The sequence below is a fragment of the Neopelma chrysocephalum genome, unplaced genomic scaffold (genome assembly GCF_003984885.1).
Source record: "Neopelma chrysocephalum unplaced genomic scaffold, ASM398488v2 Primary Assembly neopelma1_61c, whole genome shotgun sequence".
Taxonomy (NCBI): Eukaryota; Metazoa; Chordata; class Aves; order Passeriformes; family Pipridae; genus Neopelma; species Neopelma chrysocephalum.
Genome location: NW_020897718.1, coordinates 783,937 through 811,263, shown reverse-complemented (window position 1 = coordinate 811,263; position 27,327 = coordinate 783,937). Strand labels below are relative to the sequence as shown.

Here is a 27,327-nt window from a genome sequence, read left to right as displayed (position 1 = left end):
GCGCTGCGCGGGCGCGGGGGGACCGCGCCCGGCGGCGGCGGCGGCGGCGGCTCGAAGGCGAAGAAGAAGAACGGGCGGAGCCGGGGGGGCAAGGCCAACAACCCACCGTACCTGCCGCCCGAGGTGAGCTCCGACGCCGCCGCGTCCCGTCAGCCGCGGAGGGAGCGGGGTCGGGCCCCGGGGCGGAGGGATGGTGTCCCCACGCACCCCCTGGGCTGGTCGGTGCCCGGGCCTCGCAGGTTTGGTCGCGGGTCAGCCTGGAGGTGCGGGTGCGGGGCCGTGCGGGGGTCGGGCCGGCAGCAGACGTGGCAAGAGCCCCGGTAGCTGTGTGCCCGCCTGACTCGGTCTCCTCTGCGCAGTGCTTGTGCCTCCGGTGACAGCGAGTTCCCCGCGCAGTCCGCCAGACCCTGTCCGCGAGTAGTATCCCACTGCCTGGCGTCCGTCTGTGGGCGCTTTGCTGTCTGGGAACGACATAGCTTCGGAAATAAAGCTTTGCACGCCTCACAGTCCCGAGCATCCCGTTCACATCTCTCCCTGAGAGAATGATCTGTGGGTCTAAATCCCTTTCCAGCTGCCAAACTCAGCAGGTTCCAGTGACTCCCTTCCCAGCTAATTTGACAACTGTTTTCTTACGTGGGGATGCACGTGGTACTGACAGAGTGTGAGGCAGTTGCCTCTTGCAGCAGGAAAAGGTGCATTGGTCGTAGGTGGATGTGTGGTTCGCTGAGGCAGCTGGCACCAAACTAAGAGGACTGACACCATGGAGAGAGTTACGTTGCCCCAGACTCCATTGCTCAGCCCCAGTCAGTGAGCTTTCTGTAAAATATATAAGAGCCTGTGCTGGGAGGGAGCAGTCCTTCCACAAGGCAAGGCTGTGATGCTTGGCAAGAAGGGAAAACAGTGCTTTGCTACTGTTAGATCTTCTCCATGGGCAGGACTGCGCCCTGCAGCCACAGTTTAGTTCTTGTTCCTTTCAGCTGGAGGCTGGACAGTCCCCTGTGGTTTCAACGCAGCTTCCTGTCCCTGGCTACCCTGTGCAGTGTGTGCCCCAGCAAGTCTAGGCTTGTTGCTTTTCTGTTCTTCAGCAGCCTTGAAGGAGACCCACCCCCTTATTTAGACGACAGTGCAGGATGTGAATGTGTTTTTCTTAGAACTGGAAAGGTGGTAAGAGAGGAAAACCTTCCACAAGTACCCTTTTCTCACTGCATAGCTCTGCTGCCTGAGAGCTGAGCTGACAATTGAGAACTTCTGTTGGCCTTTTGCCACCATAAGCACCGCTGTCATTAGGAGCTGAGCTAGAAGGCAAGGAGACGGCTATTGCCCTCTGCAAACACATGCAAATAGGTGTCCAGAGGAAAAGGAAGTGCTTACTGTTGCCAGCCCCATTTAATCTGACAAAGTACGTGGCTTCCTGCAGGCTCCAGCCCTTTCTTCAGCCCCTTCTCTCATACCGAATCAATGGGAAAATTACTTCAGTATTAACTAGACATTGTCTTTGGTTAGTTGGAGTGTGTTGTGGTTGGAGTGCGCTTGAGGAGTACCTGAGCCTTTCTGTAACAACCCAGTTGGGCTTCAGCCCTTCCTGGGAAAGTTTTTCTGAGCACATTGCATACAGACAGTCCCGATAAAGTCTGGTACTCCAGAACTGCCAGGCCAGTGACTAGTTTGCTGTACTTCAAAGAAATCATTACCTTGCTTCCTTATGTCTGTAGTCCTTTCTTGTAGAGAGAAGATACACAAGGATATGTAAAGGAGTCAATGAAAAACTAATTGAGTGAGGGAGGGTATCAGTGTGCAGGAGAGGAGGCAGTGACTTTTGTTCCCAGTCTCCTGTTTCTGTGCACATTGGGTGAATGGAAGCTGCTGGATAGGGTGGGAGTGGGATGCTGTCGGTGGCATTTTGTGGGTCATGGATGGGTGAGGGGGGAGACTTTAAATCATATGCTAGCCTGTGCCTTTTTGAAACTGGAACTCTCTCTCTGTGTGACTGGTAGGCTAGCCCTATTCTTTACTGTCAGTAAAAAAAAAATCCCCCCTGCCCTGACAGTATTACCCCTGTGTTCCACTTTAGTTTTGTCCTCTGCTGTTCATGATGTGAGATGCAAACAGCAAAAACAAACCGTAAGGAAAGTTCTAGTTGAGTATAGGAAGGAATGTCAGAAGAGGGTGGGAGCTAAACCAGTCTCTTTCTGCCACTTTCTCCTCTCTCTGAAATCCTGAGCACCAGCTGCAGAGTATCTGGGCAGCTGGTGCCTGTAGAAGTCCTCATGGGCACAGCATCTAACTCTTCTGTCTTCTTTCATTCTCTGACCAGGCAGAAGATGGGAACATCGAGTACAAGGTGAGTCTTTTTGAGGTTGCAGAAGGAGGTCTTCCTCCCAGAGGGTTATTTTGCAGTGAGTAACTTCACCAAAGACAGCCTATGGGTAACATGGACAAGGAGGGGACAGAGAAGTGGACACTGTACTAAGGAACTACCAGTCATCTTCTTTGTCTCTATGCCTAACAATACCCAGTATGCTGAGCTTGAAGAGTTTGATCTCAGTACTCCTTTTTAGTAATCTGTTTTAGGAGATGAGGCCTACTGTGTTTTTCCTGAAATGTACATGTTTTGAGAGAGCAGCAGGTGTCCCTGATAATGATTTGCCACTTCCCTGTGGCTGCTCTCAGTTGCATTTACTTGGCTCCTGTGTCACAGATGGGTCCCAGAGTGCTGTCTTTACCCCCACAGCAGGCAGGGTGCAGACCCCTTTGTCACAATGCAGAAAAGTTCTTCTGCCACATGTATGCACCTTGTGAAACCCTTTCTCAGCTGTCCCATAGCTTCTGTGCAGACAGTAACACAGGCTGTGCTTTCTAGAGGTGGGTCAGAGTTGGAAGCATTGCTTCACAGTATTGGGAGTTGCTGGCTTGGGCAATTAGATTCCCTGTGCATCCAGGCTGTGACTGGAACTACCCCTCTGTTAAACAGCTGAAGCTGGTGAACCCCTCGCAGTACCGCTTTGAGCACCTGGTGACACAGATGAAGTGGCGACTGCAGGAGGGCCGCGGTGAAGCCGTCTATCAGATCGGCGTGGAGGACAACGGGCTGCTGGTGGGCCTCTCAGAGGAGGAGATGCGTGCCTCACTCAAGACCCTGCGCCGCATGGCAGAGAAGTATGTGTTCCTTTTTGTCTGCAGGGCCCACAAGCATCAACAGCCTCCAGCAGAGAGGCTCAGCCCCAGGAGTCTGCTCAGCAGCCAGTGGCTCCATTCTAAAAAGCCCCTGTATGACTGGAATTCCTTCAGTCGTGAGGCTCTGGAAACATAAAGGAGGTTATAGGGCTTCTGTCTGGAAGCTTGAGGCTCCTTGCCTGCTATCACCAGCTTTTATCCCACTCTCTATGTCAGCTGTTATTGTAGAGGTGCAAGATCTGTCGAGTACAAGTGTGTCTCACTCCTTCCTTTCATTTTCGTGGCAGGGTTGGGGCTGACATTACAGTGCTGCGGGAAAGGGAGGTCGATTACGACAGTGACGTTCCAAGGAAGATAACAGAGGTGCTTGTCCGAAAGGTGCCTGACAACCAGCAGGTAGGGACCTGTGACTTGGACATCCTCTCCTGCTGGAGACTTAGAGGCTTCAAATAATCAGCTTCCTTTTGGGATGGGAGCCCAAACCCTAGAGGCACTTTTTCATAGATTGGCCCATAGCAGATGCTTTAAAGAGCTGCCAGAGGGAGGCTTAATGATAACACTTCTTGTGTCCAAGACTGTAGTTGAGACCAGTATCAGTGGGGGAGATTGGCTGGATCAGAGGTGAAAAATCATTTCTATGGTAGTGGTTCTGATGCAGGCCAGTGTGCAAACAAGGAAGGATTTAGAGGTCCTGCTGCAGCAAATGGCCTTTTTTGTGATATCAAAGGCTGGTGTGTCACATCACAACTCTAAAGTGTATCACGTTTGCTGGGCAGTGGTTTGCTGGGAGCAAGAGCAGAATCTGAGCAAGATTACACTGCACAGTGTCCCTCATCTAGGGATGCTCTCTGAGGTGCATCTCCACTGCAATGTAGTGCTCATCACACTCAGCACAGCAGTGGTTAAGTTTCATGATTTCTCTCTTCTTTTACCTGTAGTTCTTAGACCTTCGAGTAGCTGTGCTGGGGAACGTGGACTCAGGGAAGTCAACACTGTTGGGTGTACTAACGCAAGGAGAGCTGGACAACGGGCGGGGCAGGGCACGCCTCAACCTTTTCCGGCACCTCCATGAAATCCAGTCAGGAAGAACGTCAAGCATCAGCTTTGAGATCCTCGGCTTCAACAGCAAAGGAGAGGTGAGGGGAGTGGGCTGCTGAACTCAGAAAGCTGGAGGAGAATAGGACTACCCTCCTATTACAACTGTGAGTGGGACATGAGAGAAGAGAGGTGGCACAGCTCTATGTCCCTTAGGCTGAACCTGAGGGCTACTTGTCGATTTGCAACAGACATTGTATCTTACACCCATGGTGGATGATCACTCCTTACTGATTCTGAGATCAAAGTGGGTAGATAAGAGCTGGGGTTTTTTCACTTCCCTGCTGGGGCTGCCTCTCTCACCAATTCCTTATGTTTCTCAGGTGGTAAATTACAGTGACTCCAGGACAGCAGAAGAGATCTGTGAAAGTTCTTCCAAAATGATCACTTTCATTGACCTGGCTGGCCACCACAAGTATCTGAAAACAACCATCTTTGGCCTCACCAGCTACTGCCCAGACTTTGCCATGCTGGTGGTTAGCGCCAACACTGGCATTGGTGAGTTTTGCCCGGCCTGCATGGATGAACAGCAATGTGTGAAGAAAATGGAGAATGGTGGGAGTGGGTCCTTGTTTGCTGCGAACAGTTGTCAGAAGAAATTATTAGTCTGGAAACCTTTACTGATTTCTTGTAAGCCAGTGTGTATGAGTGCCTGGGAGGGGAGTAGAGCTGGGATCCTTTTACCAGCTATAGACCACATTAAACTGTACCCTGGACAGAAAGGCTTTTTTTGGAATTTGGGGCTATGTTTGTTGGAAAAGAAAACAACTTTGACATATACTTAGGGATGCTGAATCCTGAAGCCTTGTAAAAAGGCAGCTGGAGTTCTCCCACATCTATCTTTGACATTTTTGTGGCTGTTTTCTGGCAAACTCTAGCCCAAGAATGAAAACTGCTGCATCTTTTTGAAACAACCAGATCAATCACAAAAATTCTTTGTGGTTTTTATTTTTCTGGACTGATGTTTGGTCTGTTTAAAAAAGTGATTTTGCTTTTTCTTTGCCTGATGAACTACACAGTTACAGGCAAATCTCAAGAGTGGGCCTGTGGGGTGGCCAGGAGATGTAGCCATGACATAAACAAGCAACAGTGATGACTGCTGCTGCACCTACACTCTCTGTTGTCTCCTGCAGCGGGCACAACGCGAGAGCACTTGGGGTTGGCCATGGCCCTCAAGGTCCCCTTCTTCATTGTCATCAGCAAAGTTGACTTGTGTTCAAAAGCCACTGTGGAACGGACAGTGAAGCAGCTGGAGCGAATCCTGAAGCAGCCAGGCTGCAACAAGCTCCCCCTGCTTGTGAACTCAGATGACGACGCTGTTACAGCAGCACAACAGTTTGCACAATCTCCCAAGTAAGGCACCATTCCTTTCTTCTTCTGGGAGCAGGCAATTCAGACAAGGCTGCCATGCAGAGCTGAGGAAGGGCAACCACAAGAGGAGCTGACCAAATCTTGAAAATCTCAGCTCCTCATCAAGCTTCCTACCTTTGCATTCTCCCAGAAGGCATTTTCCCCTCCCAGACCTTTTTCTGGGCTTGGGGAGCAGAAGGTGCCCAAGGCTGCACTGGAGTTACTTCTGCATGACAGAAGTGTGGGCTGGCAGGGGATTGGTGCCTCAACCAACTGTTGAGGCAGGGGTTACTGCACAGCTGTACCTAGCCCTCGTGTTTTAGCCACTTATCACTGTAGTCTCTGTCCTCCTGCTGATCTCAGTAGATTCAGAATCCCAGAAATCTTCCACAGCTTCACTCTGGCCTTCTGCTTACTTCTGTCTATTTGTGTCTGACAGCATCACCCCAATCTTCACGCTGTCCAGTGTTTCTGGGGAGAACCTGGATCTCTTAAAAGTCTTCCTCAACATCCTCCCTCCTCTGACCAACAGTAAAGAGCAGGAAGAATTAATGCAGCAGCTTACAGAATTTCAGGTGCGTAAGGGTAGTTTCTGATACTGCAGTCATTGCTGTGCCATGGGAGAAACTTCTGGGGAATCTGGACACCATGGGTAGAGATGTCGTGAACTCCTGGACTATTGGAAGATATTAAGGAAAGGACTCGGTCCTTGAGAAAAATATGGTAGGCTGAGCTGTGTCCTAACCAAGGGCTATTTGTCTCAGGGATAAGATTGTTTCTCTGGTTGCCACTTAAAAGGCAGATATTCCTCTAATGGGAGGGTAGTGGGAGCTGGTTAAGCTCCTAGACGGTGTCTGATGACCAGCAGAGAGCTCACCTCCTTCACACAAGGGGCAGGCACCTTGTCCTCATTTCTGGAGTGCTGTTTCACAGCTGTCTGTCTGAGCAGCTTATTCTTGTTGCCTTGCTGCAGGTTGATGAAATTTATACTGTGCCAGAGGTGGGGACTGTTGTGGGAGGAACTTTGTCGAGGTAAGTGAAGCCAGGCAGACAAGTGTGGATGTGAATGGTTGCTGGAGTTCCCGCAAGGGCAGAGTGCCTCGCTGCAGAAGTGGAAGCTGGGCGAGGCTCAGTCCTGACTGCTGCCAGGTGACTGGGCCAAATGAGGGTAGAGCCCTACAGGGTGCTGGGAGGTGGCATGAGCAGACCATTGGTCACATGGTGGCAAGCAAAGAATCTGCCCTAAAGTTGCTGGATTAGGAATGTGTTGTGTTGCATGCTGAAAGAAGGCATCCAGGAATCCAGAGTTGGCAGAGGTTAGCCATGATCCCAAGGCATTGCTTTCCTCCTTTGTCAAGCAGAGGGAGGGAATGTAGAGGGCAAATCCTCCCATTCCAGCAGGGGTTAACTACATGCTTCACCATGAAAAGGCAGCTGTCCCTCCGTGTCCAGGAGCAATCAGAGCAGTTTGGCTACCAGCACATCCACACAGAACAGGCATCATCTGAAGTCTCTCCACCAGAAACAATGCAGTGTAGCAGAGCACTGGGGGTGGAATGGCCCCTGTCTATACCTGGGATTCTTGGGAGTGATAGTGTGGCTTTCCCTGCTGTAAGAAATCCCTATTCTCACCAGCTCTGTATCCCTGTTAGTTGGTCCCGGATAATAGTCCAAAGACACTCACCTCCTTGGCACTGGGGAATTTGTGCAGGTTGATCTTGGAGGGTGAAATGTCTTTCTTGTCTCCTGATGAACTGTGTCCTGCTCTTCTGCCCTGGGCAGTGGGATCTGCCGAGAAGGGGAGAACTTGGTGGTTGGTCCCACCGACGATGGGAAGTTCCTCCGGCTGAAGGTGTGCAGTATCCAACGGAACCGCTCTGCCTGTCGTGTACTGCGGGCTGGGCAGGCAGCCACTCTGGCCCTCGGACCCTTTGACCGCTCCCTGCTGCGCAAGGTGAGTCCTGCTGTCGCCAGGTTGTTCACTGGTTAGCGGGCAGGACTGGAGGCTTCCCTGGAGATCCCCCATTGGAAGGGTGGGAATGAAGTAGAGATGTTTGCAGGAAACTTGCTGGAAGGGGAGGAAATGGCCAAGCTACAAAGTAGGATGAGTACAAGGCTGAGAATGGGATGCAAGCCCCAGTCACAGAGTGGAGATGTGTTTGTGATTTTGCGGGCTGTTCAGAAGCAAGGGGACTGGCCCTACCTAGTCTGAGCCTTGGGTTGTTCTGCAGGGTATGGTAATGGTGAGCCCAGAAATGAACCCCACCATCTGCTCAGTGTTTGAAGCCGAGATCGTGTTGTTGTTCCATGCCACAACTTTCCGGAAGGGGTTTCAGGTGACGGTGCATGTGGGGAATGTGCGACAGACAGCTATCGTAGAGAAGATCCACGGAAAGGTAGGCCATAGGAAGGAAGGGGAGGAAAATGAACCTTCCCTGTGGTTTTTTTTTTTAACACCATGGCCTATAGTAAAGCTAGGGGCTACTATTATTTTGAGTAGCTGTGTCTTTTCCTAGGAACACACTCCATCGCTTTATCCTGCCCCTTTGGTTGCTTTTCCTCCCAACATGTTAAAGAATTCCCTCCCTCAAAACAAACAGCACGATGAACTACAGCAAGACTGTGAATAGAGGTGAACTCTCCAGAGCTTGTGTCTTCCTGTCCTTCCATATGCATACAGTAATGGGAAGGGCTCAAGCCATGCAGTCTGAGGAAAGCAACCTGCTCATTTGCTTCATCTTACCATCCACATGCATCTCTCCTGCATGCACTGGTTTGGGAGGTAGGTCTAAGCTCTCCTGTTTTTCTTTTCAGGACAAGCTGCGGACAGGAGAGAAGGCAGTGGTCTGTTTCAGGTTCATCAAGCATCCTGAATACTTGAAGATCGGAGCCAAACTGCTTTTCCGTGAAGGAGTCACCAAAGGTATTGGGCATGTCACTGACCTCCAAGCCATCACTACCAAAGAAAATGGCCTGGAGGAGTCCCTGGGGCCTGGACAGCTGAGCTTCTGACTACCAGTAGGTCAGAGAAATCTCCACTCACCAGCACCTGGGGAGAAAGATGGGAGCTCCTGTGGCTTTCTGAGCGATGCCTGGAGCTGCTGCTGTCCCATTCTAGAGTGGATGTCCCTCCTCTGCACTCTGAGATGGAGCCTGGGAGAGTCTCTCACATTCAATACCGTACATGGGGCAAGTTAAGCATGTTCTCCAGATCGCCTGCAGCTCTCATTAACCTGCTCTTCTTCAGAATAGATCAGAGGCACCTGCAGACCTGGGCAGGCAAGTTCTGGCTTTGTTTACTGTTTGAAAATTGCTGGTTGGGAGGAGCAGAGCCCTTGAAGATGAGCAGTGAAGGGACATTTTCCCATCTCTGACACAAGATTTGGTCCCATTTCTGCTCTCTGAGCACTGGGTTGATAACAGTCCTCTCCCAAGTCATCCTGCAGCACATCCTTCTGGGCAGAGGATGGAAGAGGCCATGCTGCCTACTGCAGGGGCTTGGCTGAGCCTCTCAGAATGCATTCAGGACACTTTTTAACCGTTTGAATCTTGGTTGGCTTTAATCTGCTGTGTGTCCATTTGTGTGTTGGTTTTGCGTTATTCCAATCTGAGTGTCTTACTGTTGGACAGATGTCATGTTCCTCACTCACGCGTACACATTTCTTCAGCATCCTGCTTTCTGACTCCCAGGAAGCTGTGGCTGCTCTGAGTGGCACAGCATCCTGAAATAATGTCATGAAGACAGTCTGTACTTGCATCTGTTCCTTGCAGCAGCTGAACGGGAGGCCATTCTGTGGAGCAGAGCAGGGCCTGGGCCTGTGCTGGTGTGAGCAGGTTGTTCCATGGATGTTCAGCTGACGGTGTCATCTGCACGTTGGTAGCAGTGGTTTGCAGTGGGCTCCCTGGTGTGGCTTTTCCCAGCCCAGCTTGCTCCTCACACGCTTGCCTTAATGTGTGAGGACAGGCTACACAAAACCAGGTGACTTATGTTGTTTAGATGTGATTTGACAGTGGCATGATTATATTTCTGTTTCTCCTGGAGGAAGAATTCCTTTCTTTCCCTTGCCACTGGGGTTTGTTGTCAGAGGAAAGCTGATGTTGCCAGCAAGGACTCTGTACATAGAGTGGAGCACATTTGTCTCCCACTCCCTGTTATGCAGCTCTCCTGTGTAGCCTGATGCAACAAGATCTGTAAAGTTGTACATAGGCTTTTGGTTTTATTGTTGACTGTTAGACCAAATGTGTCTGCTGTGAGCAACAGGTCTTCAGCCAGCCCTGCCGCATGGCGTGGTGGCCTGCTAGCCCTGACCAAAGAGAAGGGCAAGGGCCTGTGATAGCACTTGGACACCCAAAGAGCCCTTCTGCCATCCTGAGAGCAAGTTCTGCTTCTGGGCTGCTGGCACAGGCACTGGCTGTGGGGCTGTGCAGATTTGTGGGCATCGCAGAGCCGCACTTTGCAGTGGGAAGGGCTCTGGCAGGCGAGGAGGGGGCGTCTGCACCCTGCGAAGAGACTGCTGAGGCATGGGGAAGCCGGTCAAATGGTGGTATAAATGAAGGGAAGGCAGCTCAGGAGTGACCTGTCCCTGGAGGAAGCACTGATCCAGCAGAAACCTCTGCTGCATCCCCATCAGCCCAGCAGTGAGAAAGGAGCTGCTGGCTCAGGGTCACTGCCCAAGAAGGATCCCTTTTTTCCCATCCTGACAGTGGGCTGGGTATTCCAGTGACACAGTCTTTTCACCAATGCCTGCGGGCCCCAGCTGCCAGCAGTCTTCCCTTTGGTGCTAGTGGGTCACAAAGAAAGCTACCAGGGAGTATGGGGGGAGAGCTCCAGCTCTTTGCAGCAGCCCTGGTGTTTTCTGCTCCAAAGTGGGCATGGGGTGCTGTGACCTTTTCTGAAACAGCCAATGGCTGGTCTCACCTCATCCCTGCCATCTGTGGCATGACTGTTCTTGGTGCCATGCTCTTCATAATTGCTGTTTTGTTGTCTTGAATTTTTCTAATGCTGGGGGTTGTCCCTGTTCCCCAAGCATCTATATATAAATGTACAGAATAAAGATGTTTTATTGAGCTTGCTGTCTGAGTTATACAATAAGTGAGGGTGGAGCTGGGCCCTTACCCTGCTGCCCTTGGGGCTGAATCACAGTTGGAGATGGCTACCCTTCACCCGTTCCTAAGCTTCCTGCATTCGTTCCTATAAATACCAGTCCGTGGTGTGGAAGGAATGCACGCGCTGCTGTTTACAACCCTGCGCTCCCGGCTTATCTGAGTAAGCCTGGGCGTGCAGCCCGAGGTGACAGGCAGCAACGTCACCCTGAGCACAGCACTTCAGGCTGTTGTGGGCGGAACCGTCTGTGGTGAGAGCTTCCTCGCAGTCACAAATTCCCCCAGAGCCTAATTAAAGAGATGCTTTCTAGGGCACACATGTAACCTAGATGGTTTGTTTTTAAAATAGCTCCGACCTTATCAAGGGGTTTGCGACTGCCTTCTCTCCATAAGAACAGGTTGTTCCCTTGGGAAAAAGCAGAGGCAGGAAGGCTTCCCTGTGGAGGGTACCTGTGTCACTGAAGGGATTTGCCTCTTCTAAACTTGTTTTTGTGTCAGGTAGTGGCATCTGCAGAGTCCGGTCCTGCCAGACACTTGGGAAATGAGACGTGCCACTGTCACAAAAGCATGAGGCAATCTTGCCAGACTGGTTGCTGTTTCTCTTTATGTGAGGACTTAAGAACACTTGTCACTTTGCGTTAGGACTGTCATTAGTGGGAGTGACTCCATAATTCCTTCCTCTGCTGATTGCCAGCAGAGCTGCATGCACCAGAATGAGCTTCTTGTGCTTCTTGAAATCTCACAATTGTGTTGTCAAGTATGAGACACACCCCACCCCTCCCCCAGTAATGTAGCACCTTCCCAGCATAGGCTGTCAGCTGGAAGGAGCAGCTCAACAGCTGCAATTAGGATAGTACAGTCCAGAAAACAGCACATGCAAATAGAGCTGCAGTTTGCATCATTATCTGCTGCCTCAAAGGCTCTCTTCCCCCCTTCCCCGAGGAAGGGAAGTCTGCAGCTGACGAAACTCCCTGCAATGTGTTTCCTAACCCCACCCAGTGCTGCCTTGACGTGGCATGTTCCTTCCCCCTTCCCTAGGAGCCAAGTTCAAATTATTGGCAGCAGTGCTTCTGGCGGGCTCCGGGCAGCTTGTGGTGTAGCACAGAGCTGAGCCCTGCCAGGCAGCTGAGGGCAAGCACTGCTTTTGCACTGGAGCCTGTCCCACCCTCTTTCATTGCCTACTTGTCCCTTCCACAATGTTCTGCTTTGTTGGCTGTTGTAATTTGTGGGGCGCTGGGGCAGCCACTCTGATGTGAACTGTGGCCCAGAGAGCTGAAAAAGTCATTTGGCAGAGCACAGTCAGAACAGGTACCTGTCAACCAGTTGCATCTAGTATTACTCAAGAGTCTGGGAAGGAGGAAAAATGTGGTTATACACTCTTTCTTTGGCAGAGAAGAGCTTTCACAGTGGGCTGTATGACTCTGGCATGTTTTCTGTCCCTTCTGGGAGGACTCTAGCAGTAGACTGTTTATGTGTCTATAGCAATTATTAGGAATTAAAACCAAGATTTCCAAAAGTCCACCAAAAAGTATGCCTGTGCAGCTACTGCTTCCTCAAATCTTATGGGAGGAGTAGTCTTGTGTGCTCCTGAGCTGGTGATAAGCATCACAAAATAGACTGCTACACAGAGGAAATTGCAAAACCATCTATAATGAAAATCCTGGGGGGCAGAAGGGAGGGAATAAAAATCAGTGTCTTCCAGGTAGGGAGGGGAGAAGGAAGCACAGGGCTAAGCTATGATATATAAGTTATACAGTAAGGACAAGGCCTGCATCTGCAGCAAGAGAAGAACCACCATGAGGTGAAGGTTTCACACTGAGTGATTGGAAAGGAGTTCAAGCCTATGCTTGGCTGGAGATTCCCTGGGATAAGCCATTGCGGCTGCCTTTTACAGGAGGAACAGAATTACTGAGCAGTGATGCTATGGAAATACCTATGGCAAGAGATGTGGGTGAGAGTACAATGCAGCTTCTAGTAGCACCGAGCAGGCAGAGGCAAGCTAGCTGCCACCAGCTAAACTGGGTACATCTAACATCATACACAATTCACAAGTTCCAGTTCCTTTTAGACGTGGGGTAGAGATAATTTATTAGACTTTTCTGCATTAAAACTTGACAGGCAGTATAAAAACTTTTAACTGTGATTAAAAACACCAATTCTTTGAAAACACTGGTTCTTTAAAAACACTGGTTCTTTAAAAACACTGGTTCTTTAAAAACACTGGTTCTTTAAAAACACTGAGTCTTTAAAAACACTGAGTCTTTAAAAACACCTAATTTGGCTGGGAGTTACGGAGGTAAGCGCTTAAAGAAAAAATCTAAAGTTCTTGTTACACCTTCTTTGGGTCGTTTTGCACTAGATCCTGCTGGAGTTTTGGGCTTGTTCTTCACCTTGGCAGGAGACCTGGAACCTCCAGCCTGTGGGTTGGGAGCTGCTGCTGGAGTCATGGGAGCACTGGGCTTCAGAAAGGAGCTTTGCAACTCCAGAGCAAAGTGGTAGTCCATGTGCTCTGGGAATTCCCACACCAGCACAAGCTGGCCACATTTATCACAGCACTGCTGGTCTCCTGGCGATACAGGAGGCAGCGGGACAAGCTCAGGAGAGGGTGGCAAATTCTGCTCATTTCCCTCCATAGCTGGCTGTAATTTCAGAAAGGTCCTGGAGCTGGGTGGAGTTGAGGGTGTTTGGGTAGCATCTGATGGCAGCTTCTCACAAGGAAGCCTCTTGTAAGGAGAAGTAGGGCTGGTATCGCTGGGACTCCGCTTCACAGGGGACTCCAGGTCACACTGCACAGAGGCAAGTCTAACACCAGCTCTCTCCTGGTGATCTGGGGAGCTGGGCACAGGTGACCCTGCAGTGGTAGCAGTGGGCAAGCTGGTTGCTGCTGTTGTTGCTTGTGATGGCTGCTGATCTGCTGCCTTTTGGAAGAATGACTCAATAGCATTAGCTGGCTTCTGCCTAAGCTCTTTGCTTGGGCTTCTAAAGAACTTGACCCTGGCCCTCCCAGAAGATGTGGTGTTTTGGCTCGTAGTGGCAGTGCCATCAGGCTGGGTGTCACCCATCAGGAAGGTGGCGATGCCTGCAGAGAGGGTGGCAGGCTCCGAGAACTTGCTTGCTGAGAGATGAACTGATATCAGTGGTGGAGACCTGCACAGGACAGACCAACATCAGCTCAGACACCAGCCTGGGAAGCAAGAAGTCTTTTGAAGTAAGACTTCAAGCCACATAAATCACTCACAGATGGGGGAACTGTAGTATCTGGCAAGAGGTGGGAGAGACGTTTCCTCTGACAAAACATTAGTATTGCTACCTCCAGAACAGACATAGCAGGCTGCGTTGGGCAGAGCAGACAACCTCTTCCCAGAACAGCAATTCCTAAAGGAAAGGGTACTAGAGCAGGGGCAGACAACTGCCAGCCTGGACTTCCAGTCCACGACAGGACAGAGCTGCTGTGAAACAAGATGAGAGGGCCCTAAGAGAGCAGCAGTCTTGTCAGAGCCTAACAAACAGGACCTTCTTGCCTTTATAGCAGAGCAGAAGGAAGGAAGGAATGTTGAAGATGGGAGCTGTGTACTTTCCTTTCTGCCCCAATGGCCTGCTCCCAAAAAGCACCTTTGTCCTTATGGTAGGAGAGCAAGGCCTCTGCAGCCCAGCAGGGCCAGGACAGCCTCGCTCCAGCTGGACACCCCCCAGCCGGTAGCAATCATCAGCTCCAAGTACAGAAGTCAGAAGTGTCTTGCCACATGTGGGGCTAGGAGGAGGTCAGGCTCTCATAGCTGTCCTATGGATAGGAGGTTGCTGCACGCCACTGTGAGGGTGCTGGGAATCACTTTTCCTGCCCCTCAGCGTAACTCTCATAAGTCTCTGGCTCAGCCAGCACCTCCCACAGCTAAACCAGCCCTGACAGGGAGGTGGCCCACTTTGTCCCACACTCACCATGCTGCCTGGTGCACCCCAGCCGCATTGCAGTTTTGGATGAGGGTGAAGGCGTCGTTGCACATTTTCTGTGCGTCGTAGCGGGACAGGGCGCAGAAGCGCGACACGCGGGTGTCCCCTTGCTGGCGGATGACTACCATCAGCTGCCGGGCCACACGGTGGTTCTGCAGGAAGAACAGAGCAGAGATGAGCTGTGCTTCCAGCGACTCCTGCAGGAAGGGGCAGGAACGGCCGTGGGTACCGTCCCCTGCCTGGAGCCCTGCGCGACCGCCCAACAGTGCGGTGGGACAGTGTGTTCTGCTCGGCCTGATTGCCAAGGAATGGGACACACAACAGCAAGTGCTTGTACAGCTGTGCCACACAGGATGGGAAGCAGTTAGTTGAGGGAAGCCTTGCTTTCCCTCAAAGGCAGCTGTGCCGCTTTTCCTGGCACCGCTGCAGCGTCAAAGCTGGCGGATTACTCTCTCCCTGGCCTGCAGCCCATCATCCAGATTGGAGCATATCGTTTCCTCCCACAGCCCACAGGCACAGCTACATCAGCACAGGGCTTGCAAGGGAGCAGCAGTGCGCCAGGAGGAAGGTGCAGCGGCTTTCATGTCCCTGTATCCTAAAGCACAGGACAAGGCTCAAGCTTAGCCCTGCAGTGTTCTGAGACAAAACCATCCTTCCAGCCACGCTCCTGTACACCTTGTTGCTTGGGACACCTCAGCACATAGGCACACATCTGTAGGTGAGCAGATTTCCTCCCTTGCTACACACCACCTTTAACTTCCTGCAAACCACTCACAGTGCAAATGCACTGTGTGTCTCCTGTCTCTGTGCCTCCCCTCCTTACCTGCCTCCTGTCCCTGTGCCTCCCCTCCTTACCTGGCTCCTGTCCTTGTTCAGTCTGGATTCCAGCTCCAAGGCCAGCTGCAGGAGCCAGTGTTGCACCTGGACAAAACAGGAGTAACAGACAGTTTGGGCCTCTGCTCCCAGCATTGCCACAACACAAGAGCAACACTCTCACACTGGGGAATGCTGAAGAGGGATCAGACTGGAATAGACACAGACTATCACAAGGCCCCAAATCTGTAGTACCCTTGGAGAAATCAGTCCAGGTGAGGATTCAACACTGCAGGCAAGGGCATTGTAGATACCACACAAGCTTTGCAGCATTACTACTAGACTTTGCCAAGTAATCTGGGTCCTCTGTCCTGGATTTCTCTTTCCATCTTCCTACAGCTCAGTGGCAACCTCACCCCAGCTAATAGGTAAAGTGCATCTTCCCTAAGTTTCAGGAAGCTAGCTAGTCTCAGTTTTTAGTGTTCTTATCTTCTCCAATGTGAAAGCCAAGCCTTGTGCTAGATGTAGGCTTCTCCTACCGCCTTCTGCGTGGCCAGGGCTGTCCTCCCAGGGAAATTCTTGCTGCAGCCAATAGACTGGGGCAGGTACCGGTTTTTGACAGGTTCCTCTTCAATTCCTCTGCACAAGTCATAGAGCCAGGACCTGAAAGTCACAAAGCAAGCATGAGGTGAGGGCAGCTACAGACAAGCATCACTGGGCAGCATGTCAGCCTTCTGCTGAGCCACACTTTCAGCTCTGTGCAAGCTGTGACTCTGCCTCTCATTCTCAGCTCTGCAGTTGCAGCCACAGCTGAACAGCCAGGATTCCTTCAGGCCATAACTGCCTGTCAGCACAACTCCTCCACCTCTTCCTGAAGTGGCAACAGTTCACCAGTCTGCAGGGCACCCCAGGGCACTTCTGCTCTGGATGCAGAAGTGCTGTTTCAGGCTCCAGTCCAGCCCTGTAACTTCCTCTGTGATGGGACTGTCAAGACTGCTCTCTTCCCAGCCTGCTGAGAGCCGTTCCACAGCTTTGCCCCATCCTTGGACACTGTAGAGGAAGGCTGAGGAGCTGACTGACAGGCAAAACACTATCCTGGGGAGGGTACGTGGGAGAAGTGAGACTGGAAATCTGTTGTTGGCCTGCCAGACCAGTGCTTCTCAAAGATGTCACTGAAGATTTACCTTCCAACCTTCCTAATAACAGCAGAACCACCTGTGACCGAAAGGGAGTCTCAGTTCCTGCCAAGTTGTGGTGAGTGGTTTATCATTACCCAGTTTTGTCTCCAAAGTGAGTCTGGAGTTCAGTCTCACTGAACTGCGTCAGCTGCCCGATGTACTCTACTCCCAGGATGTCTGTGATAGCAGTGCCAAGCTTGCCTCCCAGGTTACGGCTATGACAGAGAAAGGAAGAAAAAGAGAAAACTGAAATGAAGCATCATGTGGAAACTATGACCAGTCTTCTTGTAGCGGTTGTTCCTAGATCAGGACAGCTAGAAGCAGTCAAGAACTAGCAGGACAAAAGGGAACTCTTGGCACCTAACAGCTCTTCTGCTCACAATAAAAGGACATATAGGAATTGAGGTAGGAACTGCTCCTTGGTTCACCCTATTTTAGTGCTTCTCCCTCAGCTCCATCTTCAAAAATTGATCCCAAACCATGCTCTGAAGAATGCCTGTCATGTGTCCCGCTTCCTCCTACATAGATAGGACTCTTCCCCAAATACAGCCCCCTCTATCCCTAGCAAGACACTGAAGGCAGAGAACAGCAGTGCAGGTCTGGAAAGCAGGATTAGAGATCTACTCCTCTGGAGCAAGTGGTGCTGGTAATGCTTCCCTACACCAGGACAAGTATTTGTGCACAATGGATGCTCAAAACCAAACCACATCTGTTCTCTAGGAGCACAGCTGTCACTCACTGGGGAACAGCTATGGCCTCCTTGCCCCCAGTTGCTCCTGGCTTACACTTTTGCACTCCAGCAATCATCTTAAGCACAGTCCTTCCCAGGGAAAGGATGCCCACAGGCTGTTAATGGGCTCCTGGATTGTGGTCGCTTCACCACCAGGGCTGCAACTCCCAAGCACACTCCTCCTGAATTGTCATTTATAGCCATGAGGGATTACTGGCAGGATTCCCCCTATTTGTTACTGTAAGCATTGAAGAGCACATACTGTGGAGTTCAAAGCCTTTGCTGGCTGCTATCAGTAAGCATCAAATTGCTCTGTGCTGAAGTGTCCAGGAACAGCCCCAAGCTGCACTAGAGCAGGCAGCTCCCCAGTACTTACATGCTGCTGACGGGCAGTTGGCTGAAGAGCTGTGGCACAAATCGTGCCGACACCAGTGTCTGGCGGTTGGGCTTGTTTAACCCACAGGCCAGTTTTGCCAGTGTCTGTAACAGAGAAGAGGGTGGAAACCCTGTTATTACACACCATGCACTGACTTAATTGTGACTCTACCCAACAGCTTGTGCTGCATCACCTCTAAGAGCTGCCATCGCATAACTGCTAGGAAGATTGGAGAACACCATTGCTTGTTCCCAGACAGTATCCACCTTGGGTGGTGACATGCACTGGCTGGGTACTCTGGAAGCAAAGCTGGTGCCAGACTTCTATCTCAGCAAAGGGCTGGACTCTGCTCCAGGCAGCTTAGGGGATCTCAGTCTATCACCTGTTCTGGCTGGCTTAGTTTTCCATCAGACAAGCATGCTAGAGCTTCCATAGCATCCCCGTAATACTCCCCAGGCTATGTGTCTCACTGTCTTGCCCCTTCAGCTTCTGTGTTTATCTTGCTTCTTCTCGATGTCACTATTTTAATCTTTTCTCTGCAAGATCCACAAAAAGAAATCTGAAATATGCAGAATTGCTAACCTGGAAGGGACGTTCTCCAACCTATCTGCCACACAGTTCCCCTTCCCACTCTAAGCTACCACAGGATCAAGAATTCACAGACCAGCTTGAAATATATTTAGCTGGATGTTTGGGCTTTTTTTGAGCAAGTCTAATAATTTCCTCTTTCACTGCTTTGCCACACATCCTATAAGTAAGCAAGATCTCTTGCCTGCCTATTGAACTATGACTTTTATTTTCTATGACTATTATCTTTCAAGCTTACAATTCTTTTCTAGACAAAGCAGATCCCTTTTCAGATGTCCAGTTACTGTTTTTTCTTGTTTCACCGGACACTCTTCCAAGTTTACCCACACTGGTTATAAAGTAAGTGCTGCAAGCCGAACCAATCACTGAGACTTCACAGGGAGAAATAATTTACTTTTTCTGACACCTTCCGTAAACCACACATGCTGAAACAGGATTTGCTGTTTCTACAAGAGCACTCGTATTACTGATTCATCCTACTGCTTGTCCACAATAAGTCCAGGGTACTTTCTGACTTACTGTGACTTAGCCAAAAGCCTGCTGATTGCTTTTTTCCATAAACCACAAAAAGTCTGTGAGGAGCACAAGAAGCACTGTTCGGTGATTTCAGACTATTTCTGGGCTTTTTCAAGCCCAGAATTTTCAACTCTAATTTAATCCCTCAGAACTCTCACAGCCCAAGCCCTAAGCCCCATCTGTGCTTAGCATTACCTGAATTCATACAGCTGTTCCCTCTTTGTAGGCTTCAGTGAAAATATTGGCTCTTAGCAGACCTCAGACAGATCCCCCCAGGATCCCACTTTAAACATCCCAATTTGAGTGCAATTCACTGAACAAAATCATTATGGGAAACAGTAACATTTTCTTCAGCTGGATGCACGCCCTCTAGGCAACCTCAGTCATATCATGTTTTGCTACAGTATCATCAGCTTATGCAGCTCAGGCTGAGGTGTGTTAGGTTAACACCTCACATTTGCAGTCTCCCCTGAACATTCAGCCACTTATGCTGAATGGGGCACATAAATCAGTTTGGCACTAGTGGTTCTTGATAAAACCACACCGTTATCCTCCAGGCGCTTCCAAATAGCTCAATTGATTGGTCTCATGTATCAGCTGGGTTCCTGGTGCACTCTGTCTAGCAAGTTACCACACTGGGATGAAAACTCCCTTGGGAGAGTTTTCTAGAGAAATAACATAAGCTTAAAGTCGGTAATCTCCACCCTGAGTTTCTGGCAACAGTGGCTGTAGCCAGAGAATGGATTTACTGACACAAATTCCCAGCAACTTGGAAGTAGAACACCACCAGTTTGGGGCACTGAGGCGGGCTCAGTTGCTTTTCCTCTTTCTGGTCAGTGAGTGTGTTTCCCGCTGGCCGCGCTTTGGGTGATGCTCAGCCAGCTGCCGAGAGCAGCCGCAGGAGCACTTGGTGCATGACAGCAGCTGCAGAAATAAACGGACTTTGATGCTGCAGCTACAGAAGGTTTCCTGCGGGGTGAAACGCAGGGTGGTTTGCTGAGAGCCCTTAGCACTTGTTTCGTTCTGCACGTTTGTACCTACAGGGGTGAGCTGGCTGTGGAAGCACATTGGCGTGTTCTACGCAGCCACCTGTAGGCTCTGGTAATCTCTGCACTGTGCTTGCTGCTGCAGATACAGAGTTCTTCAGGGATAGCACAGTACATCATAATTTCCTTACTCCCTTTAAAAAATTAAAATGCCGGCCATAGAAAATGGAAGCTGAGAGAAGCTGCTAGGAATATCAGGGATGTTCTCTGTTATTCTTGATTAAAGAGAGTAAAAAGACAAAAATTGAACATCCCTTCCACTGGAAATTTCTACACCAGTGATCTTCCTCAGCTAGCTCATTTCTGCCTCACAGTCTGCTCTAGTTTCAAAGTATGCTGCTGCAGAATGAGCTCCAGTACCTTTGTACAGCTGGGGATAGTTCCAGTTGTTTCTGCAGCAGTCTAAGATTAAATTTATCTTCCTTAAACTCCAAAGCATCTATTTGGTCTTTATTTTTTTTTTTTTTTGGTCAGAGCCTGCATTTTTAAAGTCATACCTATACAGATAAGCCCCCTTTCTGCAGAATGAAAGGAATGCTCTCAGCAAACCACCCTGCATTTCACCCCACAGGAAACCTTCTGTAGCTGCAGCATCGAGTCCGTTTGTTTCTGCAGCTGCTGTCGTGCACCAAGTGCTCCCGCAGCTGCTCTCGGCAGCTGGCTGAGCATCACCCAAAGCATGGCCAGCAGGGTACAGACCAACTGACCAGAAAGAAGAAAAGCAATCCAGCCCACCTCAGTGCCCCAAACTGGTGCTGCTCTTCTTCCGAGTTGCTAGGAATTTGTGTCAGTAAAAATCATTCTCTGGCTACAGCCACTGTTACCAGAAACTCAGGGTGGAGATTACCTGCTTTAAGATTGCGGGTTTTTCACAGAAAATGCTTCTGGGGGACTTAAATCCCTTTTGTTCTTAGTGAGCTCACTCATTAAGGTACACCAGGAATCCAGGCAGTAAATGACAGGCCACATCTCTGGGATAACAACTTTTCTCATTTCCTGATGTCCTATAATTTCCCTGAAGGTGTGATCACACAGGGTTGCATTCCCCACTTGGCTCATCTTCTATAGGAGACTCGTAAGTGTGTATAGGAGAGCATCTACAGCATATTTTGACTCCGCTACTCAGAAGAAATCAGGCTGATATGTTATGCGCATACCTTGTTGTGCGAGATGCCAGCTGAACACCTGAATCCGGTGGCTTCTTCTACAGCCACTCTAATTTCTTCCACAATCACCGCCCCCATGGTCAGTTGCAGGTCAGGACAATCAGGGTTATCGAAAGACAGTGACGCCAGCCACTCGTGCAAGCCACGTTGGCGTAGCTCCTCTAGAAAAGGGACACAAAGGGGACCACAAGAGGACACAGCGTGGGTGTTCCTTGCTGGGCCCAGCAAAGGGACCAGTAGCATCAGCCAGCCCTAACCAGCGGTCACAGGATTCTGTAACTGCATGCCAACCACAGGAAGGAGAAGCAGGCACCTTAAAATCCATGCACTGGGGAAAACACAGACCCCATTTACCACCCTCTTGCTTCAGGGGGAGATAAAGCAGCCCTGCCTCTGCTGATGACATAGGGAGCGTTACCGATGGAGCAGGAGAGGACAGAACACGGAGGACGGCAGGGGTGTGGGAGGGGTGCAGGGGGGCGGAGGGCGGCACAAAGTGGCACTGTGCTCCTTTCTCGCTGCGCTGTAAAGCCCCAAAGCAAAGCGAGTCCGGGTGCGTACCCTTCCCGCCGGATTCGGGGCCGGGGTCTCCGGGCAGTCCCTGCACGAAGGTGCTGGGCAGCAGCGCTGCGGGCACGGGCCCGCCCCGCAGGGCGTGCAGCCGGTCCCGGACGGTGCCGGTCAGGTCCAGATACGCCTCGTCGATGCTGGCGCGCTCGATGGCGGCGAACCGCGACAGCACCTGCATCACCTCCGCGCTCGCATCCCGGTACCTGCCGGGCGGCAGGCACAGGCTCGGGCTCAGCCGCCGCCCCGCGCCGGGAGGAGCCCCCCGCCGCCACCACCGACCCGCTCCCGCTCTCACCGAGTGAGGTCCGCCTTGCCCCGCGCCTGCGGCACCCGCGCCAGCGCCAGCTCCGGGCACAGCGCCCGAGCCTCCGACGCCCACATCCCGCGGGACACACCGAAGGCGCGCGCCTCGTAGCTCACGGCGATGATCCTGCCAAGACACGGAAGGGCAGTGCAGGAGCGGCGGGACGCTGGGGAGGGAGCCGGGGTCGCCATGGCCGCCCCGCCGACCTACCCGCCGCCTTGCCACTCGGTGTACTGCACCACGGCGCAGGGGCGGCCGCGCAGCTGCGGGTCGAGGCGCTGCTCCACCTGCATGAAGAAGCAGTCCATGTCCACCAGAGCCACCACGCGCTCCCGGCCCCGCGACATCCCAGCACCGCCGCCAGCAGCTCCCGCCCAGCGGGGTGAATGACCGAGAGCCCCGCCCCGCGGCACCCGTAGTAGTGGGTGTGTCGTTCCCCTGCGCGGGGCACGCCGGGAGCTGTAGTTCCCGCAGGGTGCGTCCGTGTCCCCGCCCCGGCGGCGCGCGGCGCCCGCGCTTCCCCCGCCGTCCTCTCCGCACCCACGGCGCATGCGCGGAGTCGCGTCCCGGCCGCCCCGCTCGTCCGCCCGTGGGTGGCCGGTGGCGCGCGCCCGCCGCCGCCATGTCCGCCGAGCAGGTGAGCGGCCTCTGCGAGCAGCTGGTGAAGGCCGTGACCGTCATCATGGACCCGACGTCCACACAGCGGTACCGCCTGGAGGCCCTCAAGGTATCGCCTCGGCCGGGCAGGGGCAGGGGCAGGTGGAGGGAGGGCGCCGGGCTCCGGCCACGCGGGCGCCCCGTCCCTCTGGCCCCGGGCTGGGCGAGAACGGGGACGGGCAAGTCCCGGGCGGCCCCTGAGGCGCTAGGAGCCGTCGGCAGGCAGGGGGAGGCGGCGGGGCGGTCGGGCGGCTGCCCCCGGGCGTGCTGCTCCAGGGATAGGGCTGCCAGCTCCTGCCCCGGTGCGTAACTGCGTGTCCCGGCCTCTCTCTCTCTGGCAGTTCTGCGAGGAGTTCAAGGAGAAGTGCCCCATCTGCGTGCCCTGTGGGCTGAAGCTGGCGGAGAAGACGCAGACGGCCATCGTCCGGCACTTCGGCCTGCAGATCCTGGAGCATGTGGTCAAGTAAGGCGGCTCGTCCTCGTCCCGCGCCGCCGGGCCGGCCAAGAGTCCCGGCCTGCCGCCACCCCGCCGCTGGCGTGGGGTCTGCGCCCATTCCGGGGAGACACTTTAGGACCCAGGGAGATTGTTCTGCATCAGAGGACAGTTGCTGTCCTGTTTTGATCCTTTTCTCCTCTGTTAAAGAAGGAGAGGGGAGACTAGCTTTCAGGCAGGTTGGGAAGGTTAATTTACAGAACTCTAAGACACGTTGACATCACAAGATGAAAATAAACCCACTGGGTTACCAGTAGGTCTTTGCAGTGTTCTCTGTCATTAGCCTTGAGCTAACAAAGAGGCTTTGTATTAGTTCAGTTCTGAGATTCCTTTCTCTGCTGCCTCTATAGACCTGATGCTTTGTGCTTTGCTTTGTGCTTTTGCTGCTGTGTCTGTTGACCTCGGTGGGGCACGCCCATTTGCCAGCAGCAGTTTTAACTCAGCCTTTTCATTAAGGGATTGGGTGCTGGCAGAGGCAGGGAGCTGTAGTGTCTCTACTTTAGGTAAAGAAGCCAAACCACAGTTCATTGAGAATCCAGTCAGAGATCTTTACAAGTGTTTTGACTTGGTGTCCTGTTTGTTTGTTTTTAACAGATACCGCTGGAACAATATGCCTCGCCTAGAAAAAGTTTATCTAAAGAACAATGTCATGGGCCTCATATCCAGTGTAAGCACTTGCTACCCCATGCTGATCTCTGAAATTCTCTCACTTGAAGATAAAATGTGGAAGCAAATGGAAAAAATACACCAGTTAATTAGCATAGAGGACCTGAATCCAATTTTGCATTTCGTTGTTTTTTCCCTATGCATCTCTGGTTGTTTCAGTGCTTTTCTCTGTCTTGTCAGGTGAATAACCGTGTCACCTCACATGGCAGGAAGTTGTGAGGCTTGTATAACTTATGTAAGGTACTTTTTCTTTTCTTAGGAGGAAATTCAGTAATTCTGGATGTTCTTATCCTTTGCAAGAATACTAAGTCGTTATCTTAGTCATGTTTTCTCTGTTGTTTTGATTGCTCTTGTGACCAAGTGACCTTCTTTTGAGGAAAATCCCTCTGGTTCCCAGAATTCACTAGTTATGGGTGCTTGGGAGTGTAGGAGTGTCATCTAAGGTAGCTGCAATGAAGAGCTGCCCAATATTGTGTTTTGTTTTGTTGTGTTTAGTTTCTGTGGTTTACAGTATTTGCAGACACTGCTTTCCAGGTCAGAATTATAAAGGCCTTATGTTTGCTGTTTTGTATAACTCTGCCCCCTTTCTGTCACAGGGAACTCAAAGTATCTTGGAGGAAGAAAGTCACATTAAGGATGTTCTGTCTCGCATTGTGGTGGAGATGATCAAGCGTGAATGGCCTCAGCACTGGCCTGACATGCTAAAGGAGCTGGATACCCTCTCCAAGCAAGGGGTATGAGTCAGAACTGTCTGTTCTCTTTCACTTGCTGATAGTGTGGGGTTCAGTCTTCCATCATCCTGACTCACTAATGGTCAGGTGAGACAGGATGATGATGGACTCAAAAATCCCTGTAAGATTAAGCTATTCTAATAGATGACTTTGACAGAGAGAGGACCATCCTCCTGTCTTGTTTTCCCAAGGTATGACTTGTATCTTCACGCGTGCTCGCTTTCTCTCCACATCTTTGAGCTAGCCTCTAGAGATTTTAATGTTTGGACTGTGCTGATAGAGCGTATTTCATTTTGGGACATCAGGAAACCCAGACAGAACTGGTGATGTTCATCCTCCTACGTTTGGCAGAGGATGTGGTGACTTTTCAAACTCTGCCTACCCAGCGGCGACGAGATATCCAGCAAACTCTAACCCAGAACATGGAGAAGATCTTCAGCTTCCTAGTAACTGCCCTGCAGCAGAACGTCAACAAGTACAGATGCGTGGTAAGAGTTTCCTTTCCTTGGGCTCAGTCAGTGCTACTGGTATTTAGGTGTCGGGGAAGCAGGTGCAGAAACTGAAATCTGTTGCTATCACTGTGAAGTAAGATATGCTGTGGCCTGGGAAGCTGGTGTGATGAAAGTGACTGAACACACCAAGTTGACGGGTTAGTGTTGATAGTTTGGTATTGCTAGTGTAAATGGCTTGAATGGATGTGTGCTTCATCCTTACTGTTGGAATGCTCTGCTGACACTAAGGATGTATGACTTAGCAAAATGAAGGTGTGGTTGTGGCAGAAACAGGTAGACTTGGACTTGTGTCTGCTCTCATGCTGCAGCGGTGTATTTGAGGTGATGCACCAAAATGCATGAGTTTCTGATGTCTCAATATGCATCTGGGCCTCTGGTCCTTTTCTCCATGAGCTCAAGTTAGGAAGCCCTTTTTTATGTCAAGCTGTGGTGAGGAGTGCTCTTCCCTTTTGCGTAAAGAGAATTTCTTTCCTGAATTCTTACCTGAAGTCAAGAGATGTGCAGCTTGGTCATGATGGATGGCGAAGAAAGTTTCTAACCCAGTGTGTTCCTGTGAGAAGGAAGTAGATTTAAGAGTGAAGCACAATTGAGAAACCAAACTAGCAACAAGTTGCTTAGGTGTATCTCTTGTGCTTTTTTTCCTGTGAATTAAAATCCAGAGCTATACTAAATGTGAAACTGGAAGGCAAAGAAAAACCCTCTCCTACCTGACTTCTGTAATTTTCCTGATGCACTGAGAGGCTGAACAAACTCCCCTTTAGAACAGTGCAGTTCCTGGTGGTGGGTGGGTGACCCTGGTGTGTTTTGTAGTCTGGTTGAAATGCATTTCCAGGTAAGGTTTGCATTGCAATGCTTGAGACTCTGAAGTGTGACTGCTTCTGCTAACAGTGGAATCTTTCTGATTGGCAAGGTTGGAGCACCCCAGGAACAAGAAGTTCTCACCACTCCACAGGTTAGCAGATCTTTGGGATTTTTATGCATAGGGTAAATTCTGAGGGTTGGGTGTTCACTTACCTGTCTGCACATTGAGACTGGAGTAGATGACAAACAACTCCCCCAGACCATAATAATCTGCTTATAAGTATGATGGATTAATTGATAAGCATATTTATAAGTGGGTCATTTATTAAATGTTTGGGACACAAGCCAATTACCTTAAATTTACTGCAGTGAATAGATCGATGAACAGAGTTTCCAAACCTAAACCTTGTTTGTGGTGTCTTTGCATCTGAAAAACAAATCAAACTTGAGTGTCTCAGGGACTCACTTGCATTAGGCAAAAAGATGGTGCAAGCAGTGCATTGTTGCTGCTAAGTGTCTGGGACGGGGCTGTAAGCTGTTGCCCCAGGTCTCTCCAGCTGCCTTTCTGACCACGGACAAATCACCCTTTTCAGACCTGAATCTTGGCACATAAAAGCCACCAGCATTTTTCAGAGTCTGACTTTTGAATGTAAGATGCTCTTGAAGGTGGAAGGTGTCTTCCCTGGAGGCCTCCAGGAAGCACCAAAATGCCTTTCCTTGTCCCCTGTGTCTCCCTGGTGCCTGCTGACTGGAGTGTTACCTTTTGGATGAGAAGGAAGGTGTGGCTTAACTTGCGGTTCAGAGTCCTATTGTCCTACTTCTCAGGGGGCTGTGGTGGTGGTTTTGTTGGCTGCAGCAATGTCCTAAGTAGGAGACTGATGCAGCCTCTTACACTAGGGAGCTGTTCTGGCTGCCTTTTCAGCAGTGGCTGGGTGGAAGCGTGTGCTGTAGTTGGCCATTTACTTAATCTGTTCTTTCTTTTTCAGAAGACTGATCTGGCTCAGGAGCCAAAGGTGAGTGGAGATATATGGGAGTTAGTGCATTAGTCATTCTTAATATGCAAGTTGTTTAGAACTAGGCTTTTCCCGGGCTTCGGAGTCTATTGCCTGCCGTTCTCATTTACAGATAGGATTTTTTCCCTCATAATACAAATGCATTGAGAAGTGAGGCGTAGCAGCAGAAGGGTCCAAATTTCTCGCTTTGCAGGGGGATTCTTGGCACTGTTATTCCAGGGAGTGGATGGTTTTAGATGGGAATTGGTGTTTTTCTCTGGCTCTGACCTCTTGCCTCCTCTCTGTTCACAGGCCCAGGCAAACTGCCGTGTAGGGATAGCAGCACTCAACACTTTGGCTGGCTACATTGACTGGGTAGCCCTAAGCCATATCACAGCAGACAACTGCAAGCTCTTAGAGATGTTGTGTCTACTCCTAAATGAGCCTGAACTCCAAGTGGGAGCAGCAGAGTGTCTTCTGATTGCTGTCAGCAGAAAAGTGAGTTCTTCCTCCCCAGC

General features: G+C 50.9%; 3 protein-coding genes across 7 annotated transcripts in view; 2 read left to right on the top strand and 1 right to left on the bottom strand.

Annotated features, from left to right (window-relative positions):
* Positions 1-10,686, top strand: part of GTPBP2 (GTP binding protein 2) — a 16,464-nt gene extending 5,778 nt beyond the window's left edge. For 2 of the 4 annotated variants that reach the window (XM_027682095.1, XM_027682094.1), the window contains exons 2-12: positions 2,315-2,341; positions 2,972-3,156; positions 3,462-3,570; positions 4,113-4,310; positions 4,593-4,767; positions 5,403-5,622; positions 6,059-6,194; positions 6,593-6,651; positions 7,402-7,573; positions 7,851-8,015; positions 8,434-10,686. In XM_027682095.1, the coding sequence (XP_027537896.1) occupies positions 3,023-3,156; positions 3,462-3,570; positions 4,113-4,310; positions 4,593-4,767; positions 5,403-5,622; positions 6,059-6,194; positions 6,593-6,651; positions 7,402-7,573; positions 7,851-8,015; positions 8,434-8,631 (1,566 nt within the window). In that variant the 5' untranslated portion in view covers positions 2,315-2,341; positions 2,972-3,022 and the 3' untranslated portion in view covers positions 8,632-10,686. Of the gene's footprint in view, positions 1-19; positions 124-2,314; positions 2,342-2,971; positions 3,157-3,461; positions 3,571-4,112; positions 4,311-4,592; positions 4,768-5,402; positions 5,623-6,058; positions 6,195-6,592; positions 6,652-7,401; positions 7,574-7,850; positions 8,016-8,433 lie in introns of those variants that run through there. The other 2 variants (XM_027682096.1, XM_027682097.1) reach the window with 2 other exon arrangements.
* Positions 10,687-12,784: 2,098 nt separating this feature from the next.
* On the bottom strand, positions 12,785-22,322 carry POLH (DNA polymerase eta). Its single transcript, XM_027682054.1, has 10 exons — positions 22,168-22,322; positions 21,949-22,083; positions 21,645-21,856; positions 21,075-21,244; positions 17,768-17,871; positions 16,757-16,876; positions 16,023-16,146; positions 15,526-15,591; positions 14,659-14,822; positions 12,785-13,869 (listed from the first exon to the last, which is right to left on the bottom strand). The coding sequence occupies exons 1-10, from the start codon at positions 22,302-22,304 to the stop codon at positions 13,011-13,013; spliced, it is 2,091 nt and encodes a 696-aa protein (XP_027537855.1). The 5' UTR covers positions 22,305-22,322; the 3' UTR covers positions 12,785-13,010.
* Positions 22,323-22,539: 217 nt separating this feature from the next.
* XPO5 (exportin 5) overlaps positions 22,540-27,327 on the top strand; it is a 29,572-nt gene continuing 24,784 nt past the window's right edge. Inside the window, exons 1-8 of one of the 2 annotated variants that reach the window (XM_027682052.1) lie at positions 22,540-22,684; positions 22,956-23,077; positions 23,702-23,774; positions 24,370-24,507; positions 24,810-24,992; positions 25,927-25,968; positions 26,804-26,830; positions 27,122-27,307. In XM_027682052.1, coding sequence (XP_027537853.1) covers positions 22,580-22,684; positions 22,956-23,077; positions 23,702-23,774; positions 24,370-24,507; positions 24,810-24,992; positions 25,927-25,968; positions 26,804-26,830; positions 27,122-27,307 — 876 coding nt within the window. In that variant the 5' untranslated portion in view covers positions 22,540-22,579. The remainder of the gene's footprint in view (positions 22,685-22,955; positions 23,078-23,701; positions 23,775-24,369; positions 24,508-24,809; positions 24,993-25,926; positions 25,969-26,803; positions 26,831-27,121; positions 27,308-27,327) is intronic. The other variant, XM_027682053.1, reaches the window with a different exon arrangement.